The 19,846-nt window shown below is 39.2% G+C and overlaps 1 protein-coding gene across 2 annotated transcripts in view; it reads left to right on the forward strand.

The window, feature by feature from the left end:
- Window positions 1–16,289, forward strand: part of reep3b (receptor accessory protein 3b) — a 41,993-nt gene extending 25,704 nt beyond the window's left edge. For both annotated transcript variants that reach the window (XM_028475947.1, XM_028475948.1), the window contains exons 4-8: window positions 1,841–1,961; window positions 2,063–2,176; window positions 7,337–7,499; window positions 14,703–14,839; window positions 15,435–16,289. In XM_028475947.1, the coding sequence (XP_028331748.1) occupies window positions 1,841–1,961; window positions 2,063–2,176; window positions 7,337–7,499; window positions 14,703–14,839; window positions 15,435–15,506 (607 nt within the window). In that variant the 3' untranslated portion in view covers window positions 15,507–16,289. The remainder of the gene's footprint in view (window positions 1–1,840; window positions 1,962–2,062; window positions 2,177–7,336; window positions 7,500–14,702; window positions 14,840–15,434) is intronic.
- Window positions 16,290–19,846: the final 3,557 nt, after the last annotated feature.

The raw sequence follows: 19,846 nt of genomic DNA on the forward strand, positions 1-19,846 counted from the left end.
CTCCTGAGACAATCCAGCACATAACTGTAGGGTGTAAGATGCTGGCGGGGAAAGCTTACATGGAGCGCCATAACCAAGTGGCTGGCATTGTGTACAGAAACATCTGTTCAGAGTATGGGCTGGAAACCCCAAGGTCAAAGTTGGAAACACCTCCAAAGGTGGTAGAAAATGACCGAGCTAAGATCCTGTGGGACTTCCACATACAGACGGACAGAATGGTAATGGCAAACCAATTGGACATTGTGGTGGTGGACGAAGAGCAGAGGAAAACCGTTGTGGTTGACATAGCAATACCGAGTAACTGTAACATCAGGAAAAAGGAACATGAGAATCTAGAAAAATACCAGGGGCTCAGAGAAGAGCTGATGAAGGCATCAGTGGTGGCCGTGCTCGTCTGGACACTCGGGGCAGTGACCCCCAACCTGGACGACTGGCCACAGCAGATCCCAGGAAATACATCAGACATCTCGGTCCAGAAAAGTGCAGTGCTAGGAACAGCAAAGATACTACGCACTCCTAGGCCTCTGGTAGAGGACCTGAGCTTGAAGGAAAAAGAGACCGCCCGCGGTGGGTGAGGAAGAGTTTATATATACTGTGTGTGTATATATATATATATATATATGTATGTATATACAGTATATATATATATGTGTGTATGTGTGTGTGTATGTATATATGTATATATATGTTTATATGTATATATACCACTGACCATACACCAAATTTATCGCACGTAAAAACATTTGTCACAAAGTTTCAGTGAAAATAAACATTTAAAGATGGTGAATTTAATACTAAAACTGTATTACATTAGCAGTATTTAACACTACTAAGTACTAACTACATCTGTCATCTGAGTTTATCTTTGAATCAGAATCAGAAATGTTTTTGATGGCCATGTACAGTTTTAAGGACAGTACGTGGAATTTGTCTTGGTAGTTGGTGCACAAAACAAACAACAAAAAAAAATAAAAAAAAAAAACAAAGAACAACCCAGCAACAATAATAATAATAATGATAAATATAAAGGATGAGGGATAAATAAAGGATAGATAGAGAATAAAGGATAAATATATATATATATATATATATATATATATATACATACAGTGCAGCAGATAATGTCATCATGGAGGTGGTGATCGCGTGGGGGGGGGTTCAGTGGGTGACTTGGGGTGTGTTCATGTGGCAGAGGGAAAGAAGCTGTTTTTGTGTCTGGAGGTTCTGGTCCTAATGGACCGAAACCTCCTTCCAGAAGGGAGAGATTGAAACAGTTTATGACCGGGGTGGGAGGGGTCGGCCACAATCTTTCCTGCACGCCTCAAAATCCTGGAGGCGTACAGGTCCTGGAGGGAGGGCAGATTGCAGCCGATGACCTTCTCTGCTGAGTGGATGATACGCTGCAGTCTGGCCTTGTCCTTGGCCGTAGCTGCAGCGTACCAGATGGTGATGGAGGAGCAGAGGATGGACTGGATGATGGAGCTGTAGAAGTTCACCATCATCTTTGTTGGCAGACTGAACTTCTTCAGCTGCCGCAGGAAGTACATGTACAAGTACTTTTTTGATAAGGGAGCTGATATTCAGCTCCCACTTGAGGTCCTGAGTGATGATGGTCCCCAGGAAGCAGAAGTACTCCACAGAGCTCACTGTAGAGAATCCTGGAAAGTAAAACAGATTTTAGATGGAGCTCATTGGTGACTAGAGCTCCTGAGGGCCCCTACCTGGTGCAAAAACAAAATGCTTCTCTTTGCTAAGGGTGCGAACCTCATGGTTTCCTTTATTCTAAAACACACCATCCTGACATTTTGTCAATGTGACCTTCTGTCTGTTAACTGTCCAGGTTCCCCTTGTATTATGAGATGAAGGTAGCGTTTGTCATCTGGCTGCTGTCTCCCTACACCAGAGGAGCCAGTCTGATTTACAAGAAATGTCTCCACCCTTTGCTGTCCTCCAAAGAGCGGGTAATGCATTCATTCAGCATTTCTGTATTTCTGAGCGTTGCACAGTCCTCCTGCTTTTTACTTGATGAAGCTTTTACTAAAAATGTTTCCCCCCCTTACAGGAAATAGATGAGTATATTGTGCAGGCCAAAGAGAAAAGTTATGAGACCATGGTGAACTTTGGCAAGCAGGGACTGACCATCGCTGCCACGGCTGCCGTCAGTGCAGCTGTCAAGGCAAGTGTCTCCTAAACTGAAGTCCATCAGTATCAGTTCACAATTGTTTTACATTGATCTGTGTATATGCTTTTTACTCTGAAGCATCAGCTTCTTCTAGTGGCTCTATTTAGTCAAGCTTCTCAGAGAATGGCAGAGAAAAGTTCAGCTAAACCCACTGCTACAAAAGTGCACTGATTAGCATTAATTAGCTTTGATCTCATTAATGGCAGCAAGTTCTTGCATTACTGAACAGAAAATGAATCTTGGAGAAAGAAAAAGGTACTTTGATTGTTTCTGGTCATGATGATGGAAATGTGTGAATCTGCACCAACTTCTGATCTGATCCTCTTTTAACTTGTTGTCCCTGTCCTTTTTGCCCTGGCTTTCTTTTTTCTTTAGGGTTTCTGTTCCTCAGCTGATCTGGGAGGTAAAACCAGTCAGTGTAAGCAGCATGGCCAGAATAACTCTTTTCCATTTCATGTTTCCTAATGTTCCATTTTCTGGTAAAAACTGTTCTTGTTGGTTCTGGTACCAGTGTCTGGCAACAGAATCAAAAGGATTTGTAACCAATTATTTGCACAATAATTTGTTTACATCCCAGATGTTCAGTTTTTTTATTTTAAGCTATTGACAATTTCCTGATTTCTCTTTCCCCTGTATTTTGTTTTTCCATAGTTTGTTTCCCATAAAAGTTTGGTGTTTTTCATTATGTTGAATGAAATTATTTGTGTAGACCATTAGCAGTTCGTTGAGCATTATTTATATTGATTATATAATTAACTGTTAAGATACAAACTTTAATAATAATAATGCATCAATTTTATATAGCGCTTTTTTTGGACACTCAAAGTCGCTTTACAGAATTAAGGGATTATTCTTTCACTCCGCACTTAGTGGTGGTAAGGTACTGTTGTAGCCACAGCTGTCCTGGGGCAGGCTGACGGAAGCGAGGCTGCCAAAGTGCGCCATCGGTCCCTCCGACCACCACCAACACTCACTCAAGCACTACATTCATACTAGGCAATGTGGGTAAAGTGCCTTGCCCAAGGACACAATGACAGATACCACTGGGGTGACTGCCACCCCACTGTGGCACCTGGAATTCTCAGTGGTTTCCCATTCAACTACTAGCCAGGCCCAGACCTGCTTAGCTTCCGAGATCTAGCGGTATTGGGCAATGACTGGCTGGTATGGCCACGCCACTTTATTGTACACATCCTGATTATTAACAATAACGTTTAGTTATATTGTTAGTGAAAGTGATTTAAATTTTTCTATGTAACATGACATTTCTCGGTTAGGGCAAATTGTAAAGGAAAACTTTTACTTAAACTATGCAGATGAAAATCAAAACAACCACTTTACCTTATGTAATGAAAGAACTATAATATCAAGTTCACTGTGATCAAACACTTGGTAGTCATCCAAAGAACCAGTACACTAGGAGATGGATTCACTAAGATCTGAAATAAAGGGTGGTTAACCAGTTGTGTCCCTAAATCCTTTGGTAACGCAGTTTCTTTACCTGCTGCGAGGAACTGTTTAAGATAGGATAACCAAATTCGGTGTGTGGCGAGAGGGTATCAATACCTTGATGGAGTTCAAAAATGAAAAGTGTGCAATTGTTTTTGTCTGGAGTTATTGCCCTTGTTTTGTTTTTCTTTACTATATTCAAGGTGTCTTCAAAGGGGACAGTTTTTCTTCGAAACGTTTAAGATAGTTAGTAATTTTACATTTTGATGTCATAATAGTGATAATATTTTCTTATGTATACCTCTAAGTTCTTCTTAGAAGGTTGTGAGTTTTAATGACAACCAATCTGGCGGGGGATGTTGATGACTGTGTTTTTGTTTGAATTAGTTTTTTATACTGGAAAGGTTAACTGGAGCCTTTTTTCATTTCTGCCGTGTTTTGTGTTAACATTTACTGCAGCGGATCTCTGCGTGTGTGTTTGCACCTGCTTGTCAGTCGTACTTTTTTACTGTGCTAAAGCAATCACCGCAAACAGTTCCAGATTTGATGAATTGCATTGCGCCCACTGCATTAACTTATTTGCATGTCCTCCTCCCATTTTTTTGCTCCTCCTTGTGAGCTCTGCCTACTATACATGTTCATTAGAGGGAAACACGCTAAATGGATTGAGGGTGCATTGCGACGTGCAGCAGCCTCGCACTCTTGATTACCTAGGGTTTGCACGACTTATTAGCGCATTGAGTGAGGTTTGCACATGTTTTAATAGCCCTAAACCTTTAGTGAATTCGCTTCTAAGAAGACTGGGTACTTTATCATGAGATTTAACCTGTTCAATTATCAGGTCGACAGTTTTGTGGTTCTAGAAACCAAAGAAAATATAATATTCAGAGCTATCACTTGTTTGTTTTAGTTAATGAATTAACTTACTGCCATTTTCAGTGAGAAACAAATCTGTTTGTTTTGGAAAAATAAATCTACTAAACATTTGTTAATTGAACATATAGCAGAATTGCAACATATTCATCACCCTAAAACTGTGAAATACAACTCGCTACAGCTTTAATGAGAAGAGTGAGGGTGAGAGGATGAACAGAACTCTGCAATGTTTGGATGAATTTCATATTTGCTGTATTTTTGGATGGGATTTTTTTTCTGTCTGAGGCTGCATGAGGGGTCTCTGCATTTGACTCCTAGCTGCTGTCCATGGCCATGCTAGTAGCTCAGCTATCCACATGTAGCACTGCTAGCATCTTGGTCCGCCGTACACCTTGAATATTGTGTGTTGCTGTCGCTGGCAGGTGACGCTTCAGCTGTGGGCTGACTAGTGTTAGCAGTTCATGTGGAAGGACTTTTAATCTGTTTGAACCACTTACACATGTTCCTCGGTTAGCCATGCATGATGGAATGAGTGACAGTCAGTGACAAGTGTAAATCAATCACTGAGATTCATGGAAGTCTATGTGAGAGCAGGTGACTGGCCATGTAATTAGTTTTCTCACCACTAGAGATCAGTCTTACAGAGGCCAATGTGTAGTTTGTAGCAATGCAAGGAGGCTCCTGACTGCTGCTCGATTTATATTCTAGTTTCCAATGTTGTCAAATTGCGTTAAATTTTTGTTCATGCACCCCATGACAATTTGCGTACCCCTGTGGTAAGGGTGTACGATCTGACTATATTTGATCGTGAATGATTAAAACAAAAAGACGATCTGCCAAATCCCGGAGAATGTAGAACCGTCTGTAGTGCACATTTTATCTCATACGGTGCCTTGTCTGTGCCATATGTCTGTGGCCCATAAACAGCATATCTAAAGGTTTTTTCCTCTTCCATATCACACCATTTGCTAGTCAGGCTCATGTTAGTACTACACGCTCACCGAAGAATTATTAAGCGCTCAATCAGCACAGAAGTATGCTCCGTTTACGCGCTTCTGATCTTTTTTATTTAGGATGATCATTTTAAGTAGGTGAATTGGTTTGTTTTATTGGTAAATAACTTTACAATAGTCCAAATGATCTGAATGGATACAATCAGGATTTTACCAAGAAAAAATTGTGATATAAATTTGTTTTCCATATCGCCCACCTCTACCATGGGGGTTCCGTACCCAACTTTGGGAACCACTGCACGAGAGTATTCTAGGATTGTATTATTCATTTTCTTTACAGTACGGTACTATCGTAAGGACACCTTACACGGATGCAATAAAACTGTTAAAACAATAATTAGAGTAGAAATTATTTTCACGCCTGTACAACTGCATGCTGATTAAGATAAAAGTCCCAAATGTCTCCAAGAAATGAATAACTTTTGTCAGAGCTGGAGAAGAGGCTCCATATCAGAGCTCCTTTCCAATGCTCGTCACTGGCAGCTCTAAGTTGACTTTGGAAAGAAGCTCAAGGTTCTGGCCAACATTACAACCAATGGAACTTGGCCTAATTATTGTCATAACAACAGATCCGAACAAGCAGGTGGTTCTTTTGGAACTGACTGCCCTTGGCAGGACCGGATTAAAGAGGTCAATGAGGGCAGGAGATATAAATATGAAGAGCTCATCACAGAATGCAAGAGCAATGGCTAGAAAGACATTACAACCAACACTAAAACTCTGTGGAATAGAAGGACTGCAGACGAGATCACCAAGAACATGCTGGGGGCTACATCCGTTGGGTATCTATGGGGGTATCCATGAGGGTATCCATGGAGGAACACAAGCTGCTTACTGATCACCCCTATCTTGGCCAAGGTTGTCTGATTGAAGACCCAAAAAACTCCATCACTGATAACATGTCCAAGCGTCACCAGTAGGTGTACTGAAGACCTATGACATTTAAGCAATATCACACTCGAGGTCGTGCAGTTTGGCGCTGCCAAAACAAATAGGTCCACAACTGGAAGGGAGACCAGGCTGTTTCCAGGCAACACATAAACATTTTCTAACTGACAGTCGACTAACTGTTATTAAAACGCCTGAACAGCGGATTGATAATGTCTGTAAGAAGTCCCAATGCTGTTGTTGCTCTATATCAGCACTCATGAAATATCTCTTGTCCAATCAAATTACTTGGTAGGAGCTAACTGGTGTATTAAAGACTATAACATCATAGTCTGTGAGATGTGTTAAGAATATAAAATTATAAATATAAACAAATTGATTATTCAGTAAAGACAAATAACCTCAATAGATTATCAAAAAAGCAAATAACATGTGGAAGCATTGGTTTAGCTGTCTTTTTAAAACATAGAATAGTTACTTTGTCTGTCTTCTTTTAAAAATGGGCCACAAGTCTGGAATGATATTAAATTCTGTTAGTAAATACATTTTTCACAGCTTTCCACCATGTGGGAAAATCTTTGTATTCACTTATCATCATTCTTCTTCAAACTGGTTAAATGCCAATTTAAAACGGGTATTTTATTAACAATGCTGGAATAACTCACTACAAATCTAGTAATGGCTAGGCCTGTTCGTTTGCTTCAGTTGAAATAATAGCTGCTTTTTAATGTCTTTGCCATTGTTCCCATCATTCATTACATACATTTGAAATAATTTGCTGCAATAAATTGATGTGTCTGGAGGGCAGATTTTTATGTATTACTGGTTTTATGTTGCATTTCAGTTTGATCATACCTGCACTTATGGTCAGATACACTTTTTGATTGAAACAATGAGGGAAAACTCATCAGAAATTTGTGTGCCCCAGGGTCAAGGAGCCATCACTGATAAGCTGCGTAGCCTGAGCATGCATGACCTCACGCAGATAAACCAGCAGGATGATGCAGGAAACCCACTGTACCCATACAGCTCCCACTCATCAAACCCAGCCATCAAGAGGGCTCAGAGCACGGACACTGGAGACGCTGCAGGTAGGCCAACGTCAACTTGGAAAAACATTTTTGTTTGATTGCAAAGAATCTGCCACTAGGTAAGATATCTCAAATATTAAATAATTTAAAAACTCTGCCAGTGTTGGGTCATGTCCTCAAATGAAAGGCTTCTGATCAGTCGTTTCAAACATTCAGTAACAGTGAGTAGAAATGTGTTGTGACCAGGGATGGGCACCGAATTGGGTCCTTTTTTAGGTACGGACGGAAGTCCTTCGGTGCTACCTGCTGCTACCTGCTAGTGGAAGAGTAGGAGATTCCCGTGCAATATACATGAACACAACAATGCACGCACATGATGACATTAGCTAAAGTATGGCATATATGTGAGAAAATACGGGTGGAATTAGAAGAACAGCGGATGAAATTGAGAGAGATAAGAACAAAACAAAAAATAGTTCAGAAGAAATATTTTTTTTTATTATTATTATTTTAGTCCACAAATTTGAATCGATCAAAAGGCTGTTCATTATTATCTGCCTGGTAAACATGCTGCTGACTAATGAGTAGATGACAGGTTGGTAAATCACATTGTGTCTATAAACTGTATAGTTGCCTAGATTACTTTATAAATAGATTGCTTGTGTTATTTTGTCCATTGTTTGTCTACATGAGTTTGTTGACATGGCCCAGCATTAGTGTGTTTATCTATACACACACACTTACACACACGGATGCTTTTGGGGATCCTTTGGATGTTCTGGGGCCGGTGGTTCACCTCTTGCTGAAACATGTTATAACTCATTTGTGAAGCACATTTTTTGCTGGTTCTTTTCCAACACGGAAAGTCCCTGATCACATTACATCACACACTTGGATTTTTTTTGACAGGTTTTTTATTCTCAGTCACGTCACAGAACTGGTTGCATTTACCTTTAAAGCTGCTATCCGGAGTTTCAGAGAAACTTCTCGATGTCCCGCCCTAAACAGCTCCACTTCCTCCTATTGCCTCTCCCAATTTACCAGAAGCCACACCTCTACTTTTTGGAACATAACAAGGTTGCATCGGGTTGCATTGATATAGGTCTATAGGTCAGGTAAGAGCCACAATCATATTTACTTGGTTGCTGTTGTGACGCGCGGCCTTGTTTCCGTGCACAGTTCCACATTCACTTTGATTGACAGTCTCAAAAACAGGAATTCAAAGCCTATTGGCTGGGCGCGGTCGTTTCTATTTGCACAGGGGTCCATAGGACGAAGGCGGGACTTATATACGTTAATGTATATAAATGACCACTGGCAGTAAACCATAGTAAAAGACTAGTGAGGGTATTTTTTTCGCATTTCATAAGAATCATACATAAAATTTGATTTCTCAGAAACTCTGGTTATCAGCTTTAATGGTTGAAATTAGTGGTGTTATGCACGTGTTGTCTGTGTTGCACAGCGGTTTTAGTCTTTTGTTTCTGAACTTCTGCTGAAGAATCCTGTTTGAAACAAAGCTTGAAATAGTTAATAAAAGAAAACTTAAGAGTTGTCAGATTTGTGCATTAAATGTCGTTGGAAACTGTTTTGATGTAGCTTATGTTTGAGGGTTGATCAGGATCAGACACTGGATGAAGCCAAGCCTTGAAAACAACAGCAGCAGCAGTAGTGAAAATAGTTAAAGGGATTTCTCTTCCTTTAGGCTGGTTGGAATGAGAGAGACGGAGCATTATAAAACAGCCCAGACTCATACACCACAAGTAATGTGAGATTTATCACAGAGAATAACTGGACGTTCAGTGGTGACTTTAAAGATACACTTTTTTATCTTTTTTATAACCATCAAGCAGATAACTTACAGTCTATTTCTAACAGAGTAAGGAGCAGTTATCTTTGAGTGTGATCAGTGTGTCTTTGTGATGAGTGTGGTTTGTAAAACAGATTAAGGTTGTTTCTGATTCCTTTGCTTGGCCTTTTTTTTCTTCTTTTTGCTTCACTCCACCTTGTTTGGTGGAGCAAAGGGGGGAGAGTGGAAAAGGCCTCTTATGGATTCCAGATGTGGCAACAACAGCATTAACTAGCTCCAGAAGTAATAGAAAGCACACTGCTCTCACTGTAAATATCAGGATGTGTTTCCCCACTGCTCCAAGGGTGTGATCATGTTTTTAACTTATTCACTCAGTCCTCCACTGATTATTAGCAGTATGGAGGACCTCGAGCACCTTCCACTATCTTTACTCCAGTTTGGGCTTCTCCAAGTTGGATATTGGACGTACTAAATCCTCACAAACCAGCCTGGCTGTACTGTACTTGGACCAATGAAAACACAGCGTTTTAAATTACTGTCCGACTGAACCGGACACTCTTTGTTGTGCTTTTTCCATTAAACTCAACATGGTCACCCTACCCAAGTTATTTTACTGACATTATGACTGTGTTTTGTTTATATTCTAATACATCCCAACCCTGTGGGCAATTGTTTTTCAATGTGTTGGGCTGATTATGGTAACATTGGGGTTTACCATGTTTGATTTTTTTTTTTAAATGATGTTTCAGCTGGGTGGGGAAGCAGGTAGGTCTAGGGAGTGTTTTTTATTCCTGTCCTCTGGGGATTTTGTCTTCTGTGTTATTTTACCATTTTTCTGCAAATCAAAGTTGTTCATCATTTTTATATTGTGCTTAAGGTAATTAAAACTCGTACCTACTTAAAACAAAGTTTTGCATCAGTCAGGGATTCGACTTAAAATTGACTAACCTTTCAAAGGTCGTAAAGTCATTTATCTTCTCCAACAAGAGACTCATGTTAAAGCTGAAGTCTGTAACCCTTGTTGTTATTCTGGATGAATGAGTCTTTCCAGCCTGAGAGGAGTCAGACTTTCTGTATTTAGACAAAGGAAGGAAAATATTAAGAGCTCTGCAGCAGCTAGAAAACTGTAAACACTAATGGCATGTTCACACCACACGTGTCCAAAGCATAAACAGCATCAGGTTTACATAGGCAATACATGGTGGACGTGCTTTTAGGGAGCGTCAGAGGTCCCACGGTGCCTCCTGTGCGGCACGTTTTGAAGCTTTTTGCGCTGTGGACGCTTTTGACGTGCGTCCGGCGCCTCCAACGCAGCCGATGCTGAAGTTGGGATTGTTAAACTTTTGGGGCATATTGCGACGCGTCCACCAATCAGGAGCGCTCCCCAACCGTGACGTATTCAGAATAATGACAAGAAAAAAAAAACATTAATCGGAGGCGTAGAAAGATGGACAGGCGCTATTCTGCTGGAATAGAGTGCCTGTAGGCGTACCGTGGGCGACCGTGGCTCAGGTGGTAGTGGGTCGTCTTCTGATTGAGAGGTTGGGGGTTCGATCCCAGTACCTGACTATGTGTCGAAGTGTCCTTGGGCAAGACACTGAACCCTAAGTTGCTCCCAGTGGTCGACTAGCGCCTTGCATGGCAGTCCTGTCCCACTGGTGTGTGAATGTGAGAGTGATTGGGTGAATGAGCTGATATGTAAAGCGCTTTGAGACTGCTTCAGTGTGGTGATAAAGCGCTATATAAATCAAGTCCATTTACCTGTAGTTGGTGTCCTGGTAGGAGATGCGAGCGCTGATGTGGGTCAGCAGGTCGTCAAACTGGGCAAGGGAGAGACGGAAGTAGTGCTGGTGAATCCAGAAACGGTACCGAGTCGCAAATAAAGCCAAGCCACTCTCTGGATAATGTAGAGCCGATGAACAGGAGTCGGAGGCGGCGTGTTCAGCAAGAAACTCCAAACTTTATTCTCCATTCACCCACACTTCTCTATAGCCCTCTAACATCACAGTGCACACGCTGAGTCACACCAAAGTACATCTAACCGGAAACACAGCCTTCTCAACACAATAATGTTGTCCACCACTTCACAGTCATTGGGTGAATTATGAACGTAACTGATCGCCACAATATCATCCATTGTATAAAAACCACCGGCAACATCGAAGCCCCTCCCCTCGATGCGCTCCCTTCCCAACTTATTTGGAGCGCGTCCCGAGCATCTTTGACGCTGGTGACAAGCATACTGATTCAATGAGCACAAGCATCCAACTACGGGCGTGAGGCCTGATTTTGACGCCCAAAATGCGTTTGGTGTGAACGTACCATATCCATTGCCTTCCATTGGGTCTGAGTCAAAAGAACCAATCAGATGGCTTCATATTTTGTCCTGCGTAAGTTCAAATGTTTGGGGGCATGGCTTTGGACGGAGCACTGATGTGGTACTGCTTTAAAATCTTGCCATCTTCTCCAACATTACAGAATATACCTCAAGTCTTCAAGTTGCATTAATTTACAGAGAAGAAGATTTGGCTTTGTGCTCAAATCCACATTCCAGAAAAGGTCAAGAGACCTGGGAATCTTTATTTATTGGTCTATTTAATAGGGACAGTCTATCTATAAAGCAAGGAACCTCTGTCTGTCTGTGTTTGTTTGCGTGTGTTCCTCAAATATCTCAGCGCATTAGGATCAGACTGACCTGAGACTTTCAACATGGCTGCTGCTTGGTTCAAGGGTGTGCAACGTCGGATTTGTTTGGACTTCAATGATAGTTTATTAATTATTTAATAAAATTGTTTTAAATGCAACTTTGCAGAACAGCTCAATGTTGACAGGTAGTCATGGTAACTCAGGATAAGTTGAAAGCTGTGTAGAATCTACAGGAGTGACTGCACAAAGGGCTTTTAAAAATGGCGAAAGTGGGTCTAATATCGTAAAAATTAACCAGCAGGTGTCCTCAGTTAGCAAGGTTAGTAACTAAGGTGAGTAATAATAATAAAATAAAAATAGGCTTTCACTATATATATGTAGCCTATATTTCAGTGCTAAATATGCTCTGCACAGTTGATTTAGTCGACTAGCTACACACACACACACATACACACACGATTTCTCATTACTCTCCTCAGTTACAACCATAGCTCACTGAGGACACCTGCTGGGCAATATTAAATTTGCATTAGTAATTGAGTTTTTACAACCTCCCACTTTCCTATAGCAAGACATACTTTCTACAGGCACTACACTAGTTAATATAAATACAGAAAATGTACCAGATTTAGCCAGAAGGCTATTTTTCATCTGACTGGTCCAGGGTTGGGCTCAATTACATTTTTCAGTTAGAATTATGTTTTTAATTACAATTCAATTACGATTACAGTGACCTGCGTTTTTTCCAGTAAGAATTAAATTAATTATTATGTATCCTCAGAAAGTCAATTACAATTACGTTCTCAATCACTATTGTAAAATATGGGAAAGCTTGATATGAAACATATTTTAATCATTTTTAACTACAGATGTGTAGAACTGTCACATGGTTCCCCAATTTTGCATGAAATTATAATTGACCATTTTTATAGAATTTTCATAGCAATTACAATTATAAAGTCAACTATCTGAACTCAGTTACAGTTTAAGTATGATTACTACAACAACAACTTTTTTTTAAAATTACGACTACAATTACACCACAAATGTAATTAATTATCAATTATGCGGTTACAATTATAATTGACCCCAACCCTGGTGTGGTCCCAACTGTGACAGTGATGGCCTTTTTCTATCACTTCTATCACTGTGTTCTACAGATATGTATAATCGTACTCTGCCTTTCCTCACATTCAGTGTATACAGGCCTGTGTAAAGCTGTGGTTGAATCTATGCAGTGACACTATGATAGTGACTGGTTGTTGTTTATGGAGTCACAGGAGTGCCAAAATGAAAAGGAAATGCACGTGGAAATATAAAGCGAATCAACAATTAAAAATGTGGAAATATAAAGAGAATCAATAATGAAAAAAATTACAATTGTAGTATATTCTTTTTCCATTTCGTTTTTGCTTTTTCCATTTTGCTTTTGCTTTATTCCATTTTGTCATTGCTTTTTCTCTACTGTCTTTGTTATTTCCATTTGTGTTTTGACATTGCTTTTACTTCATGACTCAAGTGGTCGGTAAAAGCAACGTCAAAGTAATGACCCGCTCACAGCAAGAGCTGTTGTACAGGCCTATGACTGATTGAGCTGCTGGTCGAGAGTCACATTCAAAATGTTATCTAATTAAAACACAAAGTGCATTGAAGTTATTGATGAAAATCAATTTATTTATTATCCAAGCATCTAACACACGCACAGCTCTGTGTAAGTTTTTTTTGCGCGCTGGTTTAATTTTAATCCAATCAAGAGATAATCTTTATAACGTGGACCATTTACAGTCGTGATAAAGTTCAGACATGCACTGACAGCAGAGTTGTGGCACAAATATAACACCATACGTGCCGTGCTTCAGATTGTTGTGTAGGGGCACGGTACAACAGTGATGACGTGACAGAAACATAAAACACACTTACTGCTCCATCATCTCTGCTTAGAAAACTCTTCAGTGATCAGATGTATTAAATCCAGCTGCTCTGAGTCAGTCCACAGACACGTTGGTCCGTTTCCAGACAAGAGCGCGGTGACCGCGCTGTTCACGTCATCACAACATTGTTACAGCTTGTTTTTCGTGTTCTTTTGTTGTAGTGAACTGCCGTGAAGTGTCTAAATGTGTGTGCGTGCACTGTGTTGATGCACTGACTCATATTCTGCTTGCTTTTAAAATGTAATCCCCCGAAATAATCCCTGTTTTTATAAAAAAAAAATTTTTAAAAAAAACCTGTAATCTGATTACACGTTTTTAATATAGTCAGTTTATTTATTTTTAGACATGGACCAAAAAAAGAAGAATAATAACAATTAATAAACAGAAATATTAAGGGGTAAAGCACTTTTGGTAGCTATAATTTTGAATACATGAATATTCTCACTGATTGTTCATAAACCTGTATTTCATCAGAATTTTTTTGCAGGTGTGGTGAATTTTTTTGATTTAATGCAGTGTTTTATTATTATTTTTTTTAATTTATTAACACTCCAAATACAAGTCATGGTTCCACTTAAAGTTTAGCTTTGTGTGTCTGTGTTGGCTTTGAATAAATGTTGCTAAACATGAGTATTTCGACAGGACTTATGGGGTGTAAAAGAACCTGTTGGTTTTATCAACTAATAATAATAAAAAATTACATAATTAATAATAATTACATCATAGATACCAGAAACCAGGTTTTATCAGAGGAAAGATGGAGTAGAATGTGACAAAACTGATAATATTTTGCTAGAAATTTGGTTGACTAAAAAACCTCGAGTGATCAAGTGTGATTGTTGTAAGTTTTTAGTCACTGTGACTTCTCTTTGTTAGAGTACTATTATGATCCGGAGGAGGAAAGGGTGGATGAAGACGCTGAGCCCATTTTTTCGGAGGATGAGGCTGTCACCCAGAAAGGATTGAGACGATCGCAAAGTGTGAAAATCACTCGATCCAGATTACGCAAAGATGTAAGTGTTGATCCACACTGTCAGTGGGGGGTGGGGGTTGTAAAACTGTTTGTATGTTTTATTCAACATATTTCATTCACCTAGGAATACCTTGTGTGGTTGTACTTAAGTATGTCTACAATGTTATGCAGGCCTATATCTTGCATAAATGTAACAATTTCATAAAATCATACTTATTTTGGATAATGTTGATTTCTGAATTGTTCCTTGTAGCCTGGTAGCCTCTTTTCCTTTGATTTACATTCAAACCTTTTGATATTTGAGATTATATCAAAGGAAGGTGATATAAATGTGCTTTTAGTCAATTTTCAGAAATTTGTAGTTTATTCACCACGACAGACGTCACTAACCTTAACTGCCGTCAGATTATTACGTCACCTAGTGGAAGTGCATCTGATTGTCAAAACAATGTGATGGCCTTTTCCTAACTCCTTTTGGAAGACTCCTAACACCTTTTCTTAACTCTGTGATGTCATCCATGGGGTTTAGGAACAGTGGACAGGAAAGGAGATAGGAGGGACTATTGGGACGCAGCTTAAAGGTTTAGACTCTAGTTACGTTCTCATCACTGTGTCCTCTGTGTGCTCGTCTCTAGGCTCGCTACGGATCTTTGAAGATCAAAGGCAAGAAGAGACCGGCTCTGAACTCTGTTAACTATGGGTCGTAAACACACACACACACACACATACATACACACACACACACACACACATATACACACACATGGCAGTCTGCTGGTTGGTGGAATATAACATCAGCTTTCCTGCCATGGTGGCCTTTCTGCTAATGCTAATACTAATGTATTTATCGGTTCATCCTGAACCACAGTGTTTTTTCTGGGAGCTTAGATGTTGATGTTGCTGATTGTACAGGATCATGTCTTTGTTGTGTCTCTGTGTGTGTTTCCGTTTGTTTTTTAAAGTTGTAAAATCTCTTTTAATCATCAATTCATGAAGTAAAAAATGTTTTTATTTTAATCTGTCCATCTCTCAGAAAAAGAATGTCCTCTATGAGGAGTTGTAACTTGTGATCATTGCTGGGATCTTCATCCAGACACAATGTAAAGTTTAGTCTTAAACACAATGATCAAATAGCCTCTTTGCTTTTAGCAACACTTGAAAGGATGAGATGATGAATTATTGTTGGTGTTATTCCTTCTTTCAAACAAACACTGCTACATTATTGTGTGCTGAACAGAAGACATGATCACTGTTATTATTATATACCCTGTTACTCACACTGTGCTGACCTACGTGGAGTCTAAAAAGCTCCATAATTCTTTTCTTTGTTCTGATCCTGTGTGAAGGTAAAACTCATCAGTAGCTCATCACTTCATATAAGACGCCACAGCGCAGGAGACGAATTTTAATCTCAAGGTTTAGGTGAATTTAGGTGTTTTATTAAAGCTCAAAGTGTAAATTTGAAATCAACATTGAGATTTTATTGTGGTAGAAAGACAGCAGGTTTTCTATTGTCTCATTAAAAATGGCCTTTCACTCGTGATTTTACTGTGGTTTTAAACAGACATGTTTAAATCATTACAATGTGTAAATGTAGTGATGTTGGCCTCGTTTTACTGATGACGTCTAATCATTTAGCGTCAAAGTCTTTTGCTCTTGAGAGACTATTTTAAGCCACAAGATGGCGCTATGTGATGTAGCAGCTGGAATGAAGTAGGAACAGTAAACACAGAAATGATTGTAGTCAAGGGCAGATATTGAGCTTAATGCGGAGGTGTTGGAGGGAGCTGACGCTGCCAATAATGCTTTAAAGCAGTGTTTCTCAAATGAAGGTACGTGTACCCCTAGGGGTACGCGATGACACAACAGGGGGTACTTTAGAGAGAAAGAGGAAAATTAACAAATGAAAGTATTCAAAATATGGTGCTTTATAATGTTTTTAGTTAAAAATTGAATCACACTGAATATTACCAGCAGCTCACAAAACAACAACAAAAACACACAAATAATAGAAAAATATACTGAATAATTAAAATAAAATAAAATAAAATAATGAAAAATACACCAAATGACACCAAAACCACACACACACACACACACACACACACACACACACACACACACACACACACACACACACACACACTAAGAGAGAAAAATATTTACCAGCAACACACAAAATGACAACAAAGACACTAAATTAGAGAAAAACACAAAATAACAGAGAAACATTCAAAACACCATAAGAAACCAAACCAACACCAAAAACACACACACTGAGATAAAATAATTTAAATAATACCAACAACACATAAAAACGACAACAAAAAAATACACAAAATGATAGCAATCTTGATTCGAACATGAACTGAAAATACAAGGATTTGTCTTGGTCCCACATCAGGAGGGATATGACTGGAAATAATACAAACGAAAGAAATACATTTATTCATTTACAAAATTAGATAGTTTAAAATGTGTATTATCACTCCTTCATTCCATCATTATGCTTTATAGTTGTTGTTTTTCATAGTATTCTGAGCTAAATGTGGTAGTTGGACGTTAGGGGTTACTTGGATTCAAAAGTAACTGAAAGGGGTACTTTGGCCAAAAAGCTTTGAGAACCACTGCTTCAAAGTTTTTTAATGCTGCAACAGCTGAAGGAGCTGAACATCTTCAAATATACACAGAGGAGAAAAAAATCTCATTTATTTTCATCAGTTTTCTTACTGTCTCTGTGTCTAATAATCTTATCAAAGTATGAACTCTGGACTCCAAACTCTTCAGTTTCACACCTGAAAGATTCTTGGATGAGAAACATGATAAAACGTCTTTAAGCATTAGAGCTTTAGTTAAACCTGTGCTAATCACAATGAGACACACACACACACACACACACACACACATCACCAGCCTGTCGCACTGAAACACACTTGAATCAACCCTACAACACAATGAGGGCACATCCAACTCTAGGATGGATCAAAGAATCAGCTGGACTGTGTGTACATCATCTCTGCCTTAATAATGCTACTTAATAAGGGCTTTTTCTTTCGCTGTTTGTTAGTTTTTTTTTATTTTTGTGTAACGTGATGTGACTGAGTAGCATAATTGCACTCCAAGGATATATATTTTAAGACGTTTTCTATAATCAAAGTTTTTCACATGATGTTTGTGATATGCTGTTTGTAACCGCCTTCTGCAACTGTTGCTTTTCGTCTCCTATAAACTGCTTCCATGTGGGGAAACGCAGCTCCTCAAAGATGGATGTAGACCTGTTTCTGTGCACCAGGACAATTCCCAAGATGTGGAAATTACACATCTTTCATTTCTAATTTATGGAATTAGGAATCTCATAATTTGTTTCAATTGAACAAAAAAATAAAAATAATTTTAAATGGATTGGTTGAATTAGAATAACTAATATATTCTAAAATGTTCCCTTTCCTAATCCATTGATATTGTTTAAAAAAGAACATTTTTCAACATTTCTGCATTTATGTGAGGCAATTTTAATTTGTTGCTGCGTAATTTATCCTAATGAATTTGTACCAACATGATGCTGTCAATGACTGCTTTTCTCAAGCAGGAACCTTTGTGACTGTCAATGGATTTCTGCATCTGACAGACGCTGCTTCTAATGAGATGCACATAATGCTAATGTGTGACTAATGATACCAAAGCCTGGCTCTGAGCTGAGATTCTGTTTTATTATTATGTGCGTGTGTGGGGAATTGCAATTTTGTTTCCAATAAATCAACATTGTGCTTTATTTGTTCTGCATCCTATTTATATTAAGTAGTATAACTACACACATCAAAACAGATGCTTTAATGTTATGTGTACAAAGTTGATGCACCTTACATAGAGTAGAAATGGCAGAAAGGGGACAGCATTATGAGATCAGGGGTTTGCATTCCTTACCCTACCCTTTTGCCCCTCCCCCATGGTCAGTGACCAATCACCATGCCCCTTTCTGATCATTAAATACATCAACTGGCTCATTTGTCAATTAGATTAGGAAATTCATTGTTTTTCTTTATTCTAGTGAATCAAAATTATTTCACAACTATGAGCCACGAGATGGAGAGAAGCCCCAGCAGAATTCTACAACCCTAAACTAGGGCTGGGCGATATGGACCAAAACTCATAAATTTGCTGATAAAAAAAAAAATGGCTTCAGACACATTTATTAACAAACAGCTGGACAGTATGTGCTACTTTTACATTTTTCTTCTACAGTTGCTGGTCATAAAATTAGAATATCATGAAAAAGTTGATTTATTTCAGTAATTACATTCAAAAAGTGAAACATTCATTTCACACAGACTGACATATTTCAAGTGTTTATTTCTTTTAATGTTGATGATTATAACTGACAATGAAAACCCCAAATTGAGTATCTCAAAAACATAGAATATTGTGGAGAGGTTCAATATTAAAGACACCTGGTGACCTGCAAAGGCCTTTAAATGGTCTCCAGTCTAGTTCTGTAGGCTACACAATCATGGGGAAGACTGCTGACATGACAGTTGTCCAAAAGATGACCATTGACACCTTGTACAAGGAGGGCAAGACACAAAAGGTCATGGCTAAAGAGGCAAAGGGAAAGAAAAGATGTGGTAGAACAAAGTGTGCAAGCAATAGGCATAACCACGCCCTGGAGAGGATTGTGAAAAAACCCATTCAACAATGTGGGGGAGATTCACAAAGAGTGGACTGCAGCTGGAGTCAGTGCTTTAAGAACCACCACGCACAGACATGTGCAAGACATGGGTTTCAGCTGTTGCATTCCTTGTGTCAAGCCACTCTTGAACAAGAGACAGCGTCAGAAGCGTCTCACCTGGGCTAAAGACAAAAAGGACTGGACTGCTGCTGAGTGGTCCAACGTTATGTTCTCTGAAAGTACATTTTACATGTCCTTTGGAAATCAAGGTCCCGGAGTCTGGAGGCAGGCACAGAATCCACGTTGCTTGAGGTCGAGTGTAAAGTTTCCACAGTCAGTGATGGTTTGGGATGCCATGTCATGTTCTGGTGTTGATCCACT

The sequence above is a fragment of the Gouania willdenowi genome, chromosome 19, assembly GCF_900634775.1.
Source record: "Gouania willdenowi chromosome 19, fGouWil2.1, whole genome shotgun sequence".
Lineage (NCBI taxonomy): Eukaryota > Metazoa > Chordata > Actinopteri > Blenniiformes > Gobiesocidae > Gouania > Gouania willdenowi.